Genomic DNA, 19,459 nt, shown 5'->3' with positions numbered 1-19,459 from the left:
GGGAGAGGACAGCAGGGAGGAAGAGGAGGAAACGGAGAATTTACAGGGAGCCTGTGGAGGATGGAAAACCAGCAAGAAGTCACTCCTTTGGGCCTGGAGGACCAATACTACAGCTGCCAGCATTCACTAGTGGCAACAGTGTGTGGATGCTGGTTATTTAGGTTTCATTCTCTCATTCATTTAGGCATTTGGGGCCTGAAATGTGCTTCTACAAGTCAATTCTATCGTAGCAACTTAGAGCAACTGGAGGACGGCTTGAACTGAAGTGCCTCATGAGCAAATAATCGACTCATATGGGAAGTCATCCAGAGAGTTATTCTGTTAAATACAAGTGCATTTGTGTGTGTAATATTCTATTTTCTAAACATGTGCTTGTCATCTGATCACCACTTAGCATCATTACTGGTAAACAGGAAGTGGTGAAATACCTGCTGCACCACCCAGACCCAGTAGAAAGGATTATAAGGGCAATCTCATCATATCAACCTCTTAAAATGGTACAGAAGTAAATTAATGTTCATACTTAAGAGAACTTGCCAACTCAGATTTTCTCTCAAAGCTGGTTTTAGGTTTAAAATGTCACATCCACTCTAAAAGCAATGATGATCAAAAATAAAGCACAGTAGTGCCCTCTGGTGACATGACTACATTTCATTAATATGCTTGGTGCTCCTGCTCCAGGAGATGCAAAAAATATGAGGCACAGAAAACACTGTCTTCTGGTGTGTACGCATGGGTTTGGGGAGGGGGGGGGAGGGCTACACTTGCATCATGTCTCTTTGAAGGTCACCTTTCACATTCAATTCTGACCAACTGACCTGACAGAGCATGTGGATAAGTCATCAATCACAACAACAGCATGAAGCAACAGTCAACACAAGAGACGTGGGCCTCATTTATCAAGCACACGGTGAACGTCTTTACTCTTTATTAAAGGTGGGAACACATAAATAAAGGGACCATGAATCACTAAGTGCATTTACAGGAATATGGCTTCCTATATCAATCATGTTTCTGACTGAAGTTCCGGAGAAGTGATTTAGAAAAGAAAAATAGTCACAAAGTCGTTGACAGTTTTTCATCTTGAAGCTCTTTGATCAAATTAAGTATAATATCCTTGATGCATGGATTTAAAAAAACGTTATGTTAATTCACCATGAATTTAACGTTGTGTCATGCCCTTTGCGTCAATATTGAAAAATTATCGTGATGAACTACCAATCCAATAAATCCTTAAACATGGAGACTGACTGTGCCGGTAGCTAACCTGTTTGATAAATGAGGCCCAGTGTCATTACAGAGAGTGAAAGCTGCTGATCTCGAGAGAATCTTAAACTGTAAATAATTCCCATCTGTCTGTTGGCTTTAGATGAATAGTATTGGTTTATATATATATATATATATATATAATTTGTTCTTATTCTAAGTGAATGTCAGAATCTATACTGGCTCACTACAGAACAAATAGCTCGAATTCCCATTACTGCAGTGAAAAGTTAATTCATGTTCTCCTGCTGGAAAGACAGGGCCTGCTGAAAAGCAGCATTATGTACAATAAATGACAACCTTGAGGGTTTGAAAAAAAAAATGAACTTTTCAAACATGAGCACTGGGGTCTAAATCTGGTTTCCTGAGATCAGCAGCCATCATCTTCAGGCAGAGTTTTCAGACAGCAATCCATATATCCACTGCCATCATGAGCACAGAGCTGCCGCCTTTCTGCAGGCCATTCAACACACCGGTCTCAACAGCTAGGTCTATTAAAGAGGACCAGTTATTAGACAGTTTATCAGACAGAGGCCTGGTTGCAGGATGTCTAAGCTTAGAGCCTTTTCCGTGCCCGGAGGGAGATAGGTATGACCTTGCTACTGCTTTATTGGATTCAAGTGCCTAGTGAGTGAAAAAAATGACTTTTATTGCATCAAGTAAAAACACTGTTACCCTATCTCCCCATATGACAGACAGTAGACACAGTTGAAGTGCCACAATGTTAGTGCAATACAGCTTCAATATTAGGTTGATGGGGATCAGAGGGAAGCGACAGATGAATGTAACCACAGTGAACACTGGCACCACCTGGTTCAACGGTCAACCCTCCACAACAACAACAATAACAATTATTTCAGTTCACACCAGCAAAAGGACAGGGAGATACACAGATTACACATAAGGTGGGTTAAAGTATGCTCTTTTTGAGAGGGTTGTCCGTCTCCATGGTTACAGCCCCATGGGAGAGAGGTGAGAGGTTAGAGGTCAGGAGTTAGTGGGACGGGCAGGGCTGTAGGGAGTGGGGGGGCATCTGAACATGCGCCTCTGTTCATTAGAAGGTGACGGGATGTGAGAAGTAGCGGCAGAAATGAGCCCGCGGGCACAAAGCTGTGCTGTTTTGACGCTGCAGTAATAGTCGAATGGCCGTCGCAGGGACGCTGTAATGTGCGTGTGTGACATCTCCTGCGCTCACATTTTCCAAGCAGCTTATGACTAATCATTAGTAACCATTTGTGCCCTCCAGGGTTCTAACGTTGGCCCTGTTGTTATTGTTGTAGTTATTACTGTTGTTGATGGAAATCGCATTATACAATAAGTCTAGAAATGTAAACTTTGTGTGTATTGCAACACTGTGACATTTATAGAGTGGGCTTCTTCACAAGGGCCTTTGGCTAAATATCCCCAGTTACTTGTGAGAAAATGTTGTCCTCAGGAAAATGAAAATAATCTAGATTATGAAACTTGGTGGATTTAATAAGATGTAAGGCAGTATAACATCCACATTAAATGCTTTGATTTGATGAGTGGCTTGTGGTGGTGGCTGGTGCACAACTAGAATAGAGGATTATGTGAGGAGGGGAGAAGAGAGGAATGCAAGGAAAGGACGAAAGGAAAGGAAATAGGGAAGAGAAAGAGCAGAGTGGCACTGCCCCTGCCTCGTTACAGCCCTGCTCAGGAGGAAGTCTCTTACCAACCTTGGACCAAGACTCACTTGAGTGTGAGGCGAGGATCTCCATATGGGGCATAGGGAGAAATGTTTAGTACGAACTCCTTGGGCGGATAGGAGCTCCACCTCTGCTGCACTGTGCTGCTGTCATTGTTATTCCAAAAGTCTCTGTCTAGATCACTGTGGCCAAAGAGAGAGACAGGTCAGAGCAATACAACTATGGACAGCCTTGGCACCAACCAACCATTCCCAACAGGCGCTCCTGCTGTGATGCGTTGGCTTGGTTTGAGGAAGAGCGTTGGTTTTACAGCTGCACTGAATGGGAGTTTGAAACAAAACAGGCCCAGATTAATATCTATTTTTCCACCTGAAGTTGACAAATCACCATGGTTGTTTGATAAAAATAAGAAAAAGGGGGCAGCCTGGGGAAAAAGGCATTCACAAAAGCTTTTCAGAAAGCAATGTGGTGTAGCAAAGAGAAGGAGAAGCAAGAAAAGAAGAGGTCATAACCTGATGAATACATACAGCATGTGATTAATTTCTGTTCATCGAGCACAGCACCACTGATGAGCACATTTGAGTAAACACCAAGAAGTCAGGCCCCCATCCTCGGCGTGAGAAGTGAGAACGCATGAGCGCATGAGACACAAGGTAGAGAGATAAATCGCGGACAATCAAAGTAGAGGAGGAAAAGGTGAGCAGAATCACTGATGTCATACAAGTCACACAGCAGTGGTCAGAGCTGTAGCACAGGGACAGAGCAGGAGAGAAAGGTAGTGCACAAAGAGGAGGGGCTTGAAGCTGAAATGGCCAACTGAGCACACCAATGCTGCTGGAGCCAGTGAGAAAGAAAATGCAAAAATTAAGAGACCAAGGGACTCAAGTCAGAATACATTCACATAGTCCATCTTTAGTGCTTAAAACCAGAAAATGAAAAGTAAAAACAAGACATTCAAAAATAGCTGAGACAGCAGCAGGCTATAGAGGAGAAGTGGTGATGAGCAGGTTAATAGAGCCATTTTGTGGAATAAAGTATTGTGCTTAGCATTACAAAGCTGACATTTCCTGGTGCTGACCTATAGTCTTGTTTCATCCAGAACAGAAAATACCGTAATCTTAGTTTGAGCCCTGTAAGAAATGTTAAATCCTCCCAAACATTTATACTCAACGATTTCTCAAAGAGCGCTCCCTCTCTTTACTTAAACTTGCACCACTTGAAGCCGTGCGGAGGCGTGGCTAAAGGCCTGCACTTAAGTGAGACCTATCTTACAGCCAATAAGATAAGTGCAGGAGAGCTGGCTCATCCAGCCAAAAGCTCCACAAGTAAGATAATGCAGATTTAATCTATTCTGATTAAATCACGAAGCTTTCATTTAAAGCCTACCCGAACATGCTCTCGTAGAGATTGTGCTATTCGAGGTGAAACACCAGGCCTTATTTTCGGCCTTGTTTGTGTGGTGTACGTCGCAGCAATCAAAGCTGAACCAAATATAGTTTATTATCACCAGATTATTCTACCCCAACCAGTTACCAAGCGCTTACTTGATGGCTTTCTTCTCCCCTCGCCCACGTGCCGAGTCTGGAGTGTCTGCTGTTTCCACTCCTGGCTTATTCCTCTTCCCCTTGAGCCAAGCAGAGGGAGGAGATGACAGAGAAAGCAGAGAAACAAAAGGTTAGCTTAGATTTGTCCTTTGAAGCTCGTTTTTTTTTCTTGCTATACTAATTTCAAGTGTAAATGCCTCTCCCATTATCTCAGGAACACTGTGCCATCAGTCCTTTACCTGATGGTCTCCTGATTACACTCATCAAAGTCAAATCAAATCTGCGGTGGAGAGCCATTTCTGACTATGATTATCATTCGCACCGCCCTGAAATTTACATGGCAATTGCCTCTTTAAAGTAATCCTCTGGGTACTGGAGAGAAGCCTCTAGAAAGTCTTGCACCAGCCTGATTTCAAATAGCTAGTGCATGACCTGCTGTAACCATGGAAATAATGGCAATTTAAAGGTTTCCGAAAGTGAGGTCTACCGGGCGCATTCTACTGGAAAAGCTCATTACAGTTAAAGGTGTTTCACACATGTCACAATGCAGTAATCTCTATTGACACTTTGCTACAAGTGGGACAGGTAGGGGATCAGTCTAAAGCTGCCCTGCCCCCCAAATACCACGCCTGCTCCGCTGAAAGTGATGCTCTGATACACATCAAGGATATAGGCGAGGATTTTTCAGCCTAGAAAACGAGTAAGAGGAAAACACACTGAGCTGCCACCGTGGCTTGGCTCGGACAATTGGATCTTAAGTTGAAGGGCAATTTCCTGTGTTGGGCTTGCTTGTTGGGGATCGAGCATGGAGCTTGAGACTGGATATCATGAACTATGCAACCTCCCTGCTTCCACTATACTATTATAATGAGCCTTCGTAATGAGCCTTACCAGACCTCACTTGAATAACTTACGTATTGTGAGTTTTGTCATGAAAATTGTCGCACTCTAGTTTGCTCATTTCCAAATATTTTATGCATCATAAAATTTGTCTACGTCTCTTTTCACGCTCTGATTGTGTCAAATGTCTTCAAAATGTCCACTGGGAAGGTCAACATGGTGTCGCCAATGCATTGTATTCGCCTAGCAAGCCAACAATAGGCTGATAATCAGACTTAATTGGCATTTTTTTATTTCATTTTTTTCAGTACATTGTACATGGCGACTTTGGCTCAGTGGCACAACAGCATTGTCCTTCAATCAAAGGATTGGCGGTTCAATTCCGCTAGTTTATGTTGATGTGTTCGTGGGCATGACACTTAAACCCAAGTTGCTCCCGTAGCTGTGCCTACGGTGTGTGACTGTCGGATCAAAGGTTAGGTAGTTCTGATGGGCAGGTGGCAACTTGCATGGTAGCCGCTGCCATTAGTTTATGAATGCAAGAATGAATTGCACTTATGCAATGATGACATGTAGTGTTAAAGTGCTTTCAGTGCTTGGAAGACTAGAAAAGCGCTTTACAGTTCATTTACCATTTATTTGTGTCACCGAATTTCTTGTTGGGCAGGTGGTGTTATTTGCCCCAAGTAGTAAGTGACGCATCTGTCCTGCCAACGTTATTTTAAGGTGACATTGGAAACACGGTAGCCATTGGGAGGACTGCCAACGGGGAAACATGGGAGAAAATCTCTGAGATGCAATCAGCCAGAGTAATTGACTCAGTTGACTCATAGATTTAAGTATGTATGATGCATGCAATGGTCATAAATATAAAATAGACTCGTATGGAAAGGCAAATTGTGCCACAGTTTATGTCTCTACGTGAAGACTGATGTAAACTTTTTTAATGTCCAGGAAACACAGACATAATTTTAAACGACAGCCGACACCTTGGATATTGTGGCTTTGGATATTGTTGGATCTGTTACAAAGCCAGAGTTGACAATAGCGCTGCTGGGCAGAAATGATAAAGCTCACAATGGCACTACTGAGCAAAAATGAAATCTATCACACACAAGGAAACAAAACCGCTCATCTGTTGTATAATCAACACCAACCTAAAATAGAAAAGTCAACAGATGAATAAACACTGATATGACTGGAACGACACAATAAACAGCTGTATTCAAGGGGTGTGTTGGTAATTAAAATACTAAATTCAGGATTAACGGTCTCTTTATAAGCTATAGTAGCCATGGAAGCCTACTGAACACAGAACTGCATGTTCTCAGCCCACACCGGAGAGACCATTCATGATCTTTTAGAGTCGGCTTTAGGCGTTTAATAGCTGTTATCATTGGCTTGACATGCTGGCTAAATACATGACTTGACTTCCTAGTGTTAAACAGTATTTTAGGAAACCAACAATGCATACAGCCAACTATTCAAGCTTTAAAACATCTGCATACCCAGAAGGGAAACTATTCCCGGTACAAAAAATTTAATTAAGCACATCACAATAAATACTGTATTCTTGTAAGGCAATTTCTGGGGAGACAAACTGTCTGAATCTCTGTCAGGCGAGGACAAGCTATCAAAGGAAGCTCATGCATCATTCAATGCTATCGTAAAAATTTCAAGAAGGTGGGAAGACACGGAAAATGAGCAAGAGTCCAGTACAGAAAGAGGGGTGAAAGCTAAAAATAGAATCTAAATTTTAAAAAATTGTTTCAAACAGGCAGTCAGACAGAGAGAAAAACAAGGACAGTGCAGGACGGTATGTGAGATAACGAGATGGGAGGGAGAGACAGGTGCGAAGAATGAACTGAGAGAAACAATGAGTGACAGGAGGTCCCGAGTGGATTGGATGTGAAAACAAGAAATGGATGGGCATTGAGTCTGACAATCCTCATTTCCATACACACACACACACGCGCACACATACACAAAGAATTACACAGCTTCAAAACTATCTCCTCCACCTTTCCCTTTAGCTCATTCACAGGAGTGGATAACAAACACTCTTCTTCTATCTTCAGGGAAATTGTGGAGGCTGCAGGGATGCAGAGTGACACACATAACAAAGCTCACCAGCGCTAAAGACAAGATACATAAAGAAATTCAGCTCAATACCCCAAATGAGGGTTAAAGTGTACCAATGGAACAGTGAGCAATTCCCCCTCATCAGCCCCTACTCAAAAGCCCTTGAAAATACTTAAGTCTAATTTAAACCAGCCGTCTTTTTGTTCGGCGACAAATGGTTTTATGCGATTACATTATTCAGTGTTGTCTGGCTCTGGGCCATGGCTCTGGGCCATGAGTTCAGAATAGCTAGGGAGGAGTCAACTAACACACGTGTAACTTCACCGTTCGGTCTGAGAATAACTTGAGTGTTTAGTTTTTGAACTCAAGTGCGATATCTGGCGGACACCAGGTACTGCCGATACCATCGGCAGTGAAGCATGGTGGTGGCAACCTTGTGCGATGTGGGTGCTGCTTAGTGGCGGAGACGGGTCAGAATTGAGGGATGGACGAATGCAGCAGATATACAGAGAGGTCCTTGAAGAAACCCTGCTCTGTCGCTCACACAACTTCAGAACAGGGTTAACTTATTCACTTTTCAGTGCGACAATGACCCGAAGCATATAGCCAAGACAACGCTGGAAAGACATAAGGACCCTTCTCTGACTATCCTTGAGCGTACAGCATTTTGGGAACACAAATATGCGTACGGACGACTATTAAACTTTAAAACATCTGCATGCCCAGAAGGAAAAACTCTTCCCTGTACAAAAAAAAAGCATTTCACATAAGTCAAATCTTAGGCCATCTGTGGAGAGGCTTGAAGATGGCTGTTCCAATCTGAAGGAGCTTGAGAGAATCTGCCTGGAAGAATGGGATAAACTTTCCAAATCCAGGTGTGCAAAGCTTGTAGAGACTCACCCGTGAAGAACTCCACGTTGTAATTGATGCCAAAGAGGCTTCTACAAAAGTACTGAGTTAAGGGTCTGAATGTGGAATACGGAAGAACACATTTTTTATAAATTTCCCAAAAAATAATGAGTTTAAACAAATTTTGATGAAAAACTAACAGGACCTACGGTTATATGAAAATTAACCAGTGACGCTTCAAACAATAAATCCAGTATATTGACAAAAGTGGGCAAACATATGCTGAGTTTGATGACTGCACATATCTTTAATGAGTTTTAAACACTGACAGATTACCCAACAACCGCGACAGACTTCCTGTGTTTACTATCGGTTTCAGTTATTTATACAGGCATCCCAATGGATGTGCCGTATTAAGAAAGAGGAATGGAGCCCACTGAGGCTCCATGTGTACGGGGCACAGATTTTTTTTTGTGAGAAGAAACTTGGCATTGGACTGCCTAGGGTGATGCTGAGGTTTTTTTTTTTAAAGAATCCAGACATGAGGAGACAGAGTGAAACTACCACTCTCTCTGTCTCAGTTGGCAGTGCACTGCCTTCCAACACCCAGCTGTGTTTGTTTGCTGTGAATTAGCAGGCAGCAAGAGTCTACATGCTCGCTCAATATTACCCACATCACACCATAATTAGAGAGGAGGACACTATTAAAATGGTCATCCGCTGCTAAATCATCAGACGATCAGTCGTTTTCAGCATCTGTCAAAACAATCTATTTAAAAATACTTGTGTTCTTGTGGAGTTTTTCACTGACATTGAAAAGCGTGTAAAGGCAGAGACCTAATATTTACATATCACCACCAACAGTATATGTCACTTAAATATGACAGGTCAAGGCTTTAGATCTACATAATGTGCTCTTATTATAGTATTCACAATGGTTTTGACAATTCTCCTTTGAGCAATTCTATAATTATGGATTTCCACAGCTCCTCTGATTGGCATAATTACTATGATCCTCCTAACAACTATGAACCCCTTCCAGTTAATGCTCCCAAAATGCAGAAGATTGTTGATATGAGCCCAACAGGGATTGAACCAGGCTGTGAATCTGGTCATGTCCAATCTCAGCTCACAACTATGTCAGAGAACAAGCAGGGCTCACAGGAGCAAGCAGGGTTTATGAATGCCAAACAGCCACTGCTGCTCAAACAGATGTTAGCTGCACCACCTCTGATATCCGAAAATCCCACCCAACACCTCCAACATGAGCCCCTGCTGACAATCAGCAGCCCCGCAACGCAGCGGCTTACCGGCCATGTGATCGTTTGCTTTGTTTTGTTGTTGTTGTCACCAACTTTGTCTCTAATTCCAACATTTTTTTTTAGAAAAATGGTCAAACATGAAAACACCCCAAAAAAATCAATTGATGCATGCAAATATTTGCTGTGAAACCGGAATAAAAAATGTGAAGGCGCTCTTAAAACTGATATTGGCTGAGCACATATTCTAAAAATGTCACGCTGAAGCGTCTATAAACAGCGATACGCAAGCTGAGCAGGCAGCAGAAGGGGACTACAGCGTTCATTGCACAGTTCTTCCAGAGGGCTTAGATAACAGAAAGCCACGCAGGAGGGAGACGTTCAGGATGACCGCACATGAGGACTTTTAAAATAAAACCCATCACACTGGTTGCCAAAGCGAAAACACCAAAAGCAACACTCACCCAAAATGTCTTGTCTATTAACCTATGAATCATAACCAAAGCTTGCATGGGCCCACTCGCAACTGACACGTGAAGCTTGAGGCAAACATTTGTTCTTATGAAAGCTGACACTGTCAAAGAGTACGCTCGGAAGCATCATAAACAAAAGTTTTAGACGTGGTCCATTTATGTAAAATGAGCATTAACCATTGAGCAATTTTTACCAAATGAATAGTTGTGCATAGAAAATGTGATTTCAAAGCATACTAGATACGCATCTATAATGAGGGGTATCAGTTAAAAGTAACCGTGTTTATGCAAATCATACTGTATATGTATTCTAATCATGCGTTCAGGGAATATAGGGCTGCCATGGAAAACAACGGATAAAGAGATCAAGGGAAGTGAGGCAGCGGAGACAATTTCTGTAACACACAGATTGTATAGCTGCAGCGCCTTCATGGTTGTTAGTCACATATAGAAATCATCACACCTTAAGGATGAAGCTACTAATGTGAGAAAATGATCAACACAATGTCACACAACGCTTCGTCGACGTGTAGTGCACCATCAATAACACATTCATCAACATAGTCAGGACTGCAGTTTATCTCAGTCACACTTAATTATTTTGTACATTAAGCAGCTGTGTTTAATGTGGTTTCACACATCAGTGGGTGGCTGACATTTTTTCCCAAAGTAAGTGGTCTAAAGACTTCAAAGGGTTTAATTAACATCTTACTGCCCCTCTGTTTTACCCACCACCACCACCACTAAACACATAAACACACACCCTGAAGTAGGCTAACCAGGGCAAGATGCACTGATAGGAAAGATAAAATAAGACATGCACGAACAGCATCTCCACTGAGATAGAAGCACATCCTCTTGTGGGCGAGCATGTGGTGGATAGTGGCCGTCACAGGGTCATACGACCAAGAGATCGTCACCGTATCCCAGTCCGGCCTGCTCTGTGGCTGCTGCACGACTCAGTCCCAGGATGGAAATAAGATCCATTTACATAGAGCAGTGCTCCGGAGAGGACTTCAGGCCCTTTCCAAGATGCTGCCAGCAGAACTACCTCCATCCAGCGCTGCAACCGTCACTGCTCCATTTACTTAAATTTGGAATAGCAAATATAAAAACGACATTCCACAAGCAATACATAGGCTTTGCCTGCATCACTGTGCCATTTCAGCAGAGACTATTTCCTCCCTGGTTCATATACATTATAACAGCATCGACAAGTAATCGAGTTACAGTCACCTTCTAGGGATTCAAGCAATGCAAAGGGTAGAGTGTAGGGAGACACGTGGCAGGCATAGATTTCACAGCAGTGCAATGGTGATCTGAAACCAGCTCGAGCCAACATTAAACTTGAAATAGGTGACCTGTGTTCCCGGGTAGTACAAGTACAAGATGAATCAGAAATCAATTAACTTTAAAGGCATGCAAATCTAAAAGAAATCAGCCAAGTGAAGTAGCACTCAGCCATACGGCTCTGTCTGCCTAATGAGTGGTTGCCTCTGTTTAATCAATCACATTTTATACCATGTAATCACAATGACATGCCCTGTATTAGAGGTCAGTGTGCTTAATCTGTGTTCGGTTTCTCATCAATGAGTGGACTGGTACTGATGCTGAATCAGCACAGTTTACGGGTGTTGGAGCTGTGTCTTTCTGAGAGATTAAGTGGTCATGTGGCCACTGATGCCATCGTGGCCTGTGTTTACACAGCAACATGCAGTCATGGAAAGTAAATAGGTACTGTTGTTAAGTTTGATTTTTAAGCTCAATAGCACACTGTAAAAATATGCATTTCAGAATGATGTATATTGCCACATTTAATTATATTTTCTTTGAATTATATATATATATATATATATATATATATATATATATATATATATATATATATATATATATATATATGTATATATATATATATATATATATATATATATATATATATATATATATATATATATATTTTTATTTTATTTTTTTTTTTTTGTTTAAAATTCTCGGTTCAACACGCACATGATATTTTTCATAAAATTTGCAGACATTATTGTTTTTTCAATGCACCAAAGTGTCTTTTTTAAGTACAATCACAGCAGACAAAGCATGTTAAGATTAACAAACGTGACAACAGAACATGTACAGTATCAGTTAATGAAACTTGTGTTCGTGTGCGTGTTTAAACTCACCAGCTTGCGTTGACACCAACCACAGACGCCACAAAGAGCCACCAGCCAAACAGTACACACTGTCACTGCGAGGGAGACCAGGAACACACTGAGGGCCACTGAGCCTGCACACAGAAGTGACATTGAGAAACAAAATGAGTGATGCTTGGATTTGCACACATGGTTAAACTTTCTTCATTGTGTGTAAAATAAAAAAACGTGATTTTTGCAACAGAGCTGATTGTATGTCACAGTGAATCATGTTGTCCACCAAAAATAAAGCTCCCCCTCCCCGTCTAATTGAAAAGCCTGCAAAGCTGCCATTTGTACATTCTGTCATAAGGAGCCGAGAAATACAATCTCATCACTGCCCCCTTCATGCTGGAGCATTTCAATATCTTTCCAATAAGGGCTGCAGCCAGGCATCACTCAGTTGCACACACATCACTGTCATGGTGTCACAGCTTGTTAACTGACAGGCTGAAAGAGAAGGGAGGAGAGGGAAAGGGAGAGGAGGAGGATGCTTGGCTGACAATACAAGAGAGCTCATGATTAATGGGTATCAGTAGATACCCAGTGAGTGAGGTGGCTCTGGAAGAGAGTCATAAAAAAACATCATCGTTTTGCTGAGAGAGAGTGGATGTGTGTGAGGAGACAATTCACAGCTGCACCTGTGCGCCTGTGTCTGTTTACATGATACTGTTACAATAAGTGGATAGAAAATCGTGAGCACTTAAACAATTCAATGGCATCCACTTTAGAGGACAAGGATATGAAGCCTCATTGAGCTTTGATATTTGCACAGCGGGGAGGATGCTAATGTATTCAAATTCATGATTTCCTAACAATTCTGATTTCTAAATATACAGTGATAAGCGGGTGTCAGGAAGCATTTTCACACTGCTGAGTGACAAAGTGACAAACCCTGACAAACACCCATGCTTTCCTTTCAAAAACGGGGTTTTTCTTCTACTCTTCTCCCCAATTGCTTTCTCCTTCCCTTCCTTTGCTTGTCACAACTGGCCTTTTCATCTCACTCCTCCATTGGATCTTTGCTATATTCTCCACCTCGCCATGTCCTCTGGGAACAGGCGAGCTCCAAAAGCAGGATCAGTGGAAAATAAGAACTGGATCAGCATTATATTCCACAGTCTTCACTCAGCCTCGACTACTGATTTGAAGTCGATGTGACACCTGGGGCAACTTGCAGTGAGAAAAAAAGTGTTCATACAAAACTGCCATTGACAGCAAATTTAATGAAAGGTAGATGATGATTGGACTTCTACTGTTAGACAGTCCTTTAAAATACCATTATAAAACAAATTCTAGAGTGTGACTGTAACAAATGAACCATTTAGTTTGTGCATTTGCAAAGACATGTGTATGGGAATGGCAAAAAAGGGAAAATCTTGGGTTGTGGATGGTGAAAGACTGTAGACTTTGCAGGGAGATATGGAGGTGAGTGAACTTCAGCAATCTTTAGGAAACAATGTTTTTAAAATGTTCTTGTTAATCCACTTCACCATTCCTCTGTTGATTGTCTTGATTTTATTCATAACAATCAAAGAATCACATTCATAATCATGTGTCATGCACCACCTCAGAGATAAAGGACGGCGATTTCTATAATTGTTCTAATACTCTCTTTTTTAATCACGCTACAGTGTATCAGTAAAGCTTTTGTTTACTAGAGGAGTTACTGTGTGGTGCAAAGATAAGAAACACAAGTCAATCTAGTTTGTATCCTACAACGTCTCCTTGTGATAGGTGCTGCCTGATTGATAAAAAAGCACTCTAAACATCTGAAACATCACACATTACATGAGTTTATCTCCTGACAAGAGCACCTGCTCCGGACTGACTGATCGTGAAATATAATCATCGTAATAGTTGTTACAAGTGACCCCTACATCATTATTTATCTACAGCCAAAGAGACTGCTAATGGTAAAAAAGGCACATCCATGCCCTCCGAAGCATGAGAGGGCCACACAGCCAGCTCCTGAATGATGAATATCACTATTTATAGGTGCTTAAAAAAAAGACGCAGGCTATATACTCTGTTACTGTATAATCATATAAAAGGTCAATACAGTTAAGTCCATTAGATACCATGACATTAGCAAGGGCGGCAATGAATCTTGAATAAGAAACTGGTTTCCAACGCAGGGCATCTATAGTAGCATATAGTGCTAAGTGACCCAGTGATGGATGTTCAGATTTCTGAAGGGCTTAGAGAGTCAGGTGGATCTGTGAAAGCCCGCAGCTGATGTAGGGCCCAACGCCCCGTGCGCTTTGTGAAGGTCAGGGGTGGGGTGAAGGGTGATATGGTTTATGATCTGTGTCAGTCATGACAGCTGAGTGAGTGAAAAGCTTCAATACACAATGCAGCATCCACAGAGGCCACGTTACCACACTCAGTAGATAGAGAGCTGGATTCCCACTTCATGGAATATATACTTCCTTTTTCGACGCTTCAGAGGAGTATGTGCAGGCAGTGTGGAGGAATAAAAGGCAGGAAATACACTGCGTTTCAGTATTAGGGAGATATGCAAATCTTCAGCACTATGGCTGTGGAGAAAGAGAGGCATCATTAGAGAAAGAGAAGGCTGCACTACACACAGCTATCACAGCACTCAGCAAATTCAATTTATCTTTCCCCTTCAACGAAACACAATTTTCAGTTTGGAATACTCAAACAGGTGATGCATTTGTAAGTTGAAAGATGAAACAGAGTTTGGATGCTGAAACTGTTCATGTAACATATAGTGATTTTCACTACATTTAACTCGGTAAGGACTGAAAAAATGCTTCCAACAGAGATGGCACGACTCGCTAAAACTGACAAGTGAGCTGAACAAGCCATTGAACCCTTCGATCAGAAGCCTTTAGAAGTCAGAGCACTCTTGATCTTGAAAGTCGCTTATTTGTTTTCAATTTCAGTGGCTATCTCTTTTACATGCACATAAAAGAGTGAATGCACTGGGCTGAGTGGTGGCAATGATGGCGTAAATGAGCTCACTGAAGAGGACAACAAAGGCCAAGTTGCGTTGAGGTTAAATGTGGACATTTAAGGTTAACTCAGAGGCAGAACTTGTAGGAAAAGCTAACAGTCTTTTTTATGGAGGGCTCTTAGTGCATAGCAGCATTAAGTACAACAAGCATTACTGTGGTTGCACACAGTGGGACTGTGCATGTAGGTGATCCGTCCCACATGCAGTGAGCTAAGCCAAGCAGAAAGGGACCAGTCCTCAGGGGTAGAAGACATTGCTAATTGGACAGGCGGAACTGGAGCAGTGTCCAGTCAGCAAAGCTGCCACACTGCATCTTTATGCTCTGTCTGAGGTGTAGAGGGTAGTGCCTCGGAAGCTCTGGGTGCAAAGCTCGCAGCCTAATCGCCACTTCAAAGTGCCCCCTCCTTGTACGGGAGTCTGGGTACTGCCCTCTTTGTAACCACTGAGCTGCTGCTGGGGTAATCCTCAGATGTCACTCAGATGTCTGTGCAGTCTGTCCCCTCTGAGGCACAATCTGTGTGCAACGGAAAAATCTTACTTACATCCAGTTATATTGTGATACTGAGTGTTTCAAATTGCTTCCATCTACCTTCTGGCTCCGCCGCAGCTCGTTGCTTTTGTTTTGGTGTTATTTCTCGAGAAAAAAAGATGGAAGGGAGATAAACAGCATATATATTTGAAAATGTTTAATCTAACAATTTGTCTGTTGCTCAGTCGCACAAAATTATTTGTGGGGAATAGGGTAACATAGATTCAAGATGGAGATGGTGATGAAATTACTAAATACGGTGGTTTAACGTAAATGTCATTGTGGAATAAACTGATAAGGTGCCATTTCACACAGTGAGCCTTGTGGTTGCTACTCATGCTGTGGCCAGAGCAGTTATTTTAGCCTTTTTACTGTTGTTGCAAAGCCAGACAGTCTAGAAAGGCTCAAAAGGCGTTGGCTTAAGACAGAACGTAATTTCAAGTGGGACGTATGACAGATGATTGACAGTTCTTTTCTCCATGCAGACATCATTGTGAACCTTCCCACAGCTATTTGAAAGAACATACCGTTAGGCATTGGTGTTTGTTTTTGATTTACAATCCCTAAAAAAAAAACATTGAGCCCCTTGAAAATGTCAAATCACCTCTAAACTGTTCTACAGTTTCAGAATCATGCTTCATTTTAATAGATGGTTATTCACAAGGTTTGGGGATTGTAGCACAAGGCCGGTCATTTTTCTAAACCATTTCTATAGTTTGTTAGCATGTTGTTCAGCAGTAGTAGTTGCTCAGTTGATTCTCAGCACTTTAGCTTCACAGACGAAGACACATATGTATTCACGTTAGTTTAATTGAATTTTAATTTACTTTTGACTTATTATTCTAATTGCGTCCAAACAGCCCTCTGTATTTATTTATTTTAGTGGGGTATGAAAATGTCACAGAAATTTCAGTCCCCTCTAATTCTTATGAAACTTACTGAGTGTTATCAAAAAAAGATCAGAAACTGTTTAACAAAGTTTTGCAGGTTGGTGCTTTTAATTGCAAAGGCATCAGCATCCCTAACTGTACTTGAGCAGCAAAACACGTAATTCTTTTACATTTTTTATGCAAGATGCTACAAGTTAACATGATTTTGTCAACACATTCATGTTATATAATTGTTTGTGTTCCAGAATTTCATTTTGGCAGGGACTTCTCACACATTATTGGCTGTAAGTGCGTTTCACAACCCCTTATTGTTACATTTTTATGCAGCGATCATTTTGAGAGACAACACAAGACAGTATGTTCTTTGTGATGGTTTAGCTATCTCGAGCAAATTGGCAGCAAAGGTCAAAAGCAAATTGGAAAGTATTGGGAACATCAATTTAGTTACAAAGCTGGCGCATGCTTTGGGAAAATGGTGGTAATGTTGAGTTTATGCACTTTGCAGCAATTTACACGACGTGGAGAAACATGATGACACAATTCCGGTGTCCACAATGGACACCAAAGTCCCATTTGCTGCAGATCACAGGGATGCGTAGAGCAACCAGGGACGTTTTGACAGGTGGATAGTACCTGTGGTGAGAGTGAGTGTCTCTTGCATCCCCTTTAGGCTACAGCGAGCTTTGCCTGTCCTCTGTCCCTATATGCACCCTGTGGCTCAGCTGCAGCACTGCTGTGCTGTCACAGAGGCTGTTTCACAGCGACAGTAAGAGGACTGCCACCCACGTTCTGTCTGCTCTCACATGAGGGATAAGATCCATCTCAGCCCGATGACAAGCCGGGATGGAGTCGGACCAGCAAGATGTCATGTGACACATGCATGGTGTCACCTATAATGGCACCATCATCTTATTAGCACCTCTGACACTGAATGGGTGAATCACCCATAAAAGCCAACAAGATCTGGACACTTGGGATCTAAGTGAATGGAAGCTGTGATAATGTTTTAATAAAGTTGCAAGGGAAGAAAATCAAGTGCTGCATTTCTCTGACATACAGCAGATAAACATATACACTATATAAAAAATAACTTAAATACAACAAATGCTATTTTTGTCCCACATACTCATGCTCTTATGTAACTTGGGTAAATTCTACAATTCATAATGTATATTTATGAGTATGTATAATGGCTAAGATATCCTTTGGCATAGACCATTTTATGTAATTATTTAAGCTTCAACAAATATAATACCCACATAAATAAAACATTTTCAAAATACTCAGTTTTCTTATCAAGTGCATGCTAATAGTAAATACTCACAGGAGTGTTTGTGAAAAACCACCGCAGCCTGCTCACAATATGATGCTCAATGAATAGACCGAATATCTTAGTACGCCAGGCTGCATAATACTAAAATGACATACTGCAATAAAAATAATGAATGTGTGATTACTAAATATGTTTATTTTCAGCATATTTAAAGAGCCACATACAGAATCAGCTGTTTGATGACTTCTGTAATACTTTACATCACCTTTTTGGGCAACCTATTGTTCTTCAGATCATCCTATTCTTAGAGCTTTGGCCTTTCATGAAAAATGCAGCCATATTAAACATTTTATGATATTGATATGTTGTATTTTTCTGTATGACTTCTGAAGCCCTAGTTTCCAGAAACTGAAATCATTAATATTGAGATAATTTTACCGCTGTTATCTCAGTGGGTTGTAAATTTATATGATCTATCAATGATAGAGGATATTCATTTACTATGTATCAGTGATAACGATAACATTTTGGTTACATCTAATCTCTCTGGTCTGGATGTGTATGCACTAAGCATGGTCTTGATCTATCACATAATCTATCAGTGTCTCTGCCTTAATTTTCTCCCAACAGCTCTGCCTCAGAAAGGCTAAATTAACTGCTCAGATTGAAATTGATGACTTTCATATGTAAGCCACAAGAAGGACCTGACACATTTACCCTGGACACTATCCTCATGCTTCCTCACAGGCCACTTGTTTTCCAATTTGTAAGTGCCCCTCCTGCCTCGCATCAAACACACATTAAAAATGGATTAGAGTCATATATCACCAGATGATTCTAAAACCCTACTTTAAAAGAGGCTAACTTATCTGCCTGCCTGGCTTACATTTTAGCAGTGCACATTTGTCAGTGTAGTTTACCAGCAAATTGCACATTTAGGTGACTTGGATTGAGCCAGCCCTGTCAGGATTAAAGAAAATATTCATAAACATGATTACTGATTGTCCTTTAAAGATGAACCTCTTGAATTTACATCAACTTCACCTTTCCCCCTTTCTTATATACTCTTCCCACTTTCACCTCCTGTCCCGAGTGCACTGGGATAAATGTTATTTATTGTAGAAACCTGATCAAGCTGAATGAGCTTCCCCTGTTTAGTGGTCCCACAGCTTTATGTTATGGCTTCCTCACACCGTTAAAAACAATCTATTACTCACCAGTCCCACTGATGCCTTTGCCTTTATTGACTTAAATCCACATGGTAGCTGTTGATAGTCTGGAGGTAGAGTAGTGTCCATCTCAGTAATGAGCTTGGGAGCTGTAAACTAAGTCAACCATGACTAACATTATTCCTGGTTCATGGGCATTAAATTGCTAATAAAATTGCTATTTTATGTGTGCGAGCAAAGTTAGAGTTTACAATCAGGCAGCTCCTCACTGAATTTCCAACCTTTCCAGTATGTCTATTATTACTCTAACGGATTATTCACTCCGCCCTGCCTCCCTTACTGACGCTATGCCAGTCAAGCTTTGTGTTCTGAGAGTTTTATCACCTGAAACTAATTGAAACAATGGGACCTTCATTTAACACAGAGGTAGACGAAGTAGCTTTTTC

The 19,459-nt window shown here is 41.4% G+C and overlaps 1 protein-coding gene across 2 annotated transcripts in view; it reads right to left on the bottom strand.

Moving 5' to 3' along the window:
* The window catches only part of syt7a (synaptotagmin VIIa), a 60,138-nt gene that overhangs the window by 21,900 nt on the left and 18,779 nt on the right, over positions 1 to 19,459 (bottom strand). Inside the window, exons 2-4 of one of the 2 annotated variants that reach the window (XM_068602259.1) lie at positions 12,161 to 12,264; positions 4,478 to 4,557; positions 2,981 to 3,115 (exon numbers count right to left, since the gene is read on the bottom strand). In XM_068602259.1, the coding sequence (XP_068458360.1) occupies positions 2,981 to 3,115; positions 4,478 to 4,557; positions 12,161 to 12,264 (319 nt within the window). The remainder of the gene's footprint in view (positions 1 to 2,980; positions 3,116 to 4,477; positions 4,558 to 12,160; positions 12,265 to 19,459) is intronic. The other variant, XM_068602258.1, reaches the window with a different exon arrangement.

Source organism: Clinocottus analis, unplaced genomic scaffold, assembly GCF_023055335.1.
Source record: "Clinocottus analis isolate CAN_PGR_092001 unplaced genomic scaffold, fCliAna1.0.p SCAF_6, whole genome shotgun sequence".
Classification (NCBI taxonomy): domain Eukaryota; kingdom Metazoa; phylum Chordata; class Actinopteri; order Perciformes; family Cottidae; genus Clinocottus; species Clinocottus analis.
The sequence above is the reverse complement of the archived record's forward strand: the minus strand, read 5'-3'. Positions and strand labels throughout refer to the sequence as shown.